At 46.1% G+C, this 2,633-nt stretch overlaps 1 protein-coding gene across 1 annotated transcript; it reads left to right on the forward strand.

Moving 5' to 3' along the window:
• The first annotated feature begins 224 nt into the window (after nucleotides 1–224).
• On the forward strand, nucleotides 225–1,809 carry LOC121601010. The gene has a single exon (XM_041929796.1). It carries the CDS (start codon nucleotides 415–417, stop codon nucleotides 1,807–1,809), a length of 1,395 nt encoding a protein of 464 aa, XP_041785730.1. The 5' UTR covers nucleotides 225–414.
• The last annotated feature ends 824 nt before the right edge of the window (nucleotides 1,810–2,633 follow it).

Here is a 2,633-nt window from a genome sequence, read left to right on the forward strand (position 1 = left end):
CATGTTGGCAGCTCTGCGACTGCTCGAACGAGCAGCACTGCTCGAAACAGGAAGGGAGCGAATGAAATGTCATGCATACAAGGAACTGAATAAAGAAAACGCGTGTAACATTTATACTGCATCAAAAATACAATAATTTGGCGACGAGAAAAGGGAATTATACGTTTTCAGTTACTTAAACAGTTCCCTACGTTGGTGAGAAGGAGCATTTACCGTTATTTCTTCTATCGGTGCTACGAATACGGTGAATTTTGATGCTGTTGGCGGTACTACGTCTGGCGTTGCTACTGCTGCCGGAGCGTCAGCTGGATTGATTACGGGACGAGCTGCTACCATTTTTTTGCTACTACCGGAGATACTACTGCTGCTCCTACTACTCTTACTGTTGCTGTGACTGCTACTGCTTGTATATCGATGCAACCACAAACCGTGGCGAGCGCTGGATCTTCCACACCTACTGCTTCTTCTTCTTCCGGTACCAACGCAAAAATGGCTAATATGTGTGTGTTCGAGCCTTTCAACCCCGTGTCATCATCGTTCGATAGATGGATGGAACGGCTAAAAATTTGGTTTAGAATCAACCAAATTGGAGATGGCGATAAAAAGGACTACCTTCTACATTACATGGGCGGCCCTACGTACGACGTATTATGCAACAACCTGCAAAACGCCGATCCCTACACGAAGTCATTCGACGAAATCGTTGCACTCCTGAGAAATCACTTCAACCCTGCACCGCTAGAAATCCTAGAAAACTTCAAGTTTACTAGCCGTAAGCAATTGGAGAACGAATCATTGAGCGAATACTTAATGGAGTTAGAGAAGCTGGCTAAAAGCTGCAATTTTGATTCGTACTTAGACAAAGCGCTGAGAAACCAATTTGTCTTTGGCATTCGGAATCGTGGAATACAGTCACGATTGCTGGAAGTACGCGATCTTACACTATCCAAAGCCAAGGACATTGCGTTTGGAATGGAAATGTCATTGCGTGGGACCGAGGAAATGCATGGAACCAGCCCGAGATGTGAAGTGCAACAAGTTACGGCCAATACAAAGAAAATATCATCGACAAACAACGGTCAACAGCGAAAGTGCTACAGATGCGGCGATACAAATCACATGGCTAATAGATGCCAGCACAAGCAAACGGTTTGCAGCGCTTGTGGGAAAAGAGGACATCTACAAAAAGTGTGTTTGTCTCGCCACAACAACAGGCGTCAGGAGAACACACATTATTTGGAGGAAAACGACCCAAAGGATGTTCTTCATGTGAGCACGGTCCAGAATCATGCTGGTAAGTTTTTGTTGAATCTGAGGGTCGGTCAAGGTGTACTAACATTCGAGGTCGACACTGGATCGCCGGTATCATTGATAAACATAAAGGACAAACAAAAACATCTCAAAGACATAGAAATTTTGCAAACGGACTTAAGACTAGTAAGCTATTCGGACAATGACATAAATGTGTTGGGAAAATTATTGGTCACAGTAGTGGTAGAGGGAAGAAAACTCGTATTGCCACTGTATGTAACGAAGTCCAACAAACACCCCTTGCTGGGACGTGATTGGTTACGTGCATTAAATTTAGATTTTAATCGCATTTTCAGATCTGGCACACACACTGTTTCATACTGCGATAGGGATGATGAATGCAAGTACAGTGCATTAAATGCCTTACTTCAGAAATATCCATCAGTATTCAGTAAGGAAATTGGAAAAGTAAAAGGAATTCAAGCTTCACTAACAGTACGGGAACATACAAAACCTGTGTATATTAAAGCAAGACAGGTGCCGTTTGCGCTTGCGTGATGCAGTTGATAAAGAAATTAATCAATTTGTAAATGATGGTGTATGGGAGCGCGTAGACCATTCTGAGTGGGCGACTCCTGTCGTTGTGGTAAAAAAAGCTGGTGGTAAGGTACGGTTGCTCTGTAATGGGATGGGATCCGAAGCCCTCCGAGGGATAACACAGGCTCTCCCATCCAACTCCTATTCCGACACGTCCTCGTCGTGCAGAGTGGTAACATGTGCCTTCATATATCCTAGCTTGGGTACACGGGCTAGATCCAACCCCTTGGGCGGATGGTGGCATATGGCGAACCAGGAGGGGGGTGGGTATCCCAGGAAACTGGGTGCCTGAACGTCGGGGGGGCAACCCGACGCTAAATAAAACGGCCACGTGGGCGCAGGGCCAGTCACCCAGTCCCATGGAACAACTGACTACAGAAAGCATCAGAAGAATACGAAACGGACTTAACGATACCGACCCAACGCAATGCCCCTGGACAACGATTAAAATGGGCTCATGGAACGTACGCACTCTTAGCAAAGCCGGAGCCTTGAAACAACTTGATGACGCCCTAGCCACATTGAGCATGGACCTCGTAGCTCTACAAGAGATTCGGTGGCTAGGGAACGGTGTGCACAACAGGCGTGGTAAGCAATGCTACGATATTTACTACAGCTGCCACGACCGCCACCACGTGCTCGGAACGGGTTTCGCCGTAGGTCCCCGGCTGAAATCCGTAATCATAGATTTCAAGGCTATAAACGATAGGCTATGCACCCTGCGCATGCGAGGCAAATTTTTTAATATAAGCCTCATAAACGTTCACGCCCCTACCGAAGATAAA

This window comes from Anopheles merus, unplaced genomic scaffold (genome assembly GCF_017562075.2).
Source record: "Anopheles merus strain MAF unplaced genomic scaffold, AmerM5.1 LNR4000017, whole genome shotgun sequence".
Lineage (NCBI taxonomy): Eukaryota > Metazoa > Arthropoda > Insecta > Diptera > Culicidae > Anopheles > Anopheles merus.

Excerpts from the sequence above, each read along its gene's own strand:
- LOC121601010 (XM_041929796.1), top strand. The coding sequence starts at position 415 with ATGCAACCACAAACCGTGGCGAGCGCTGGATCTTCCACACCTACTGCT.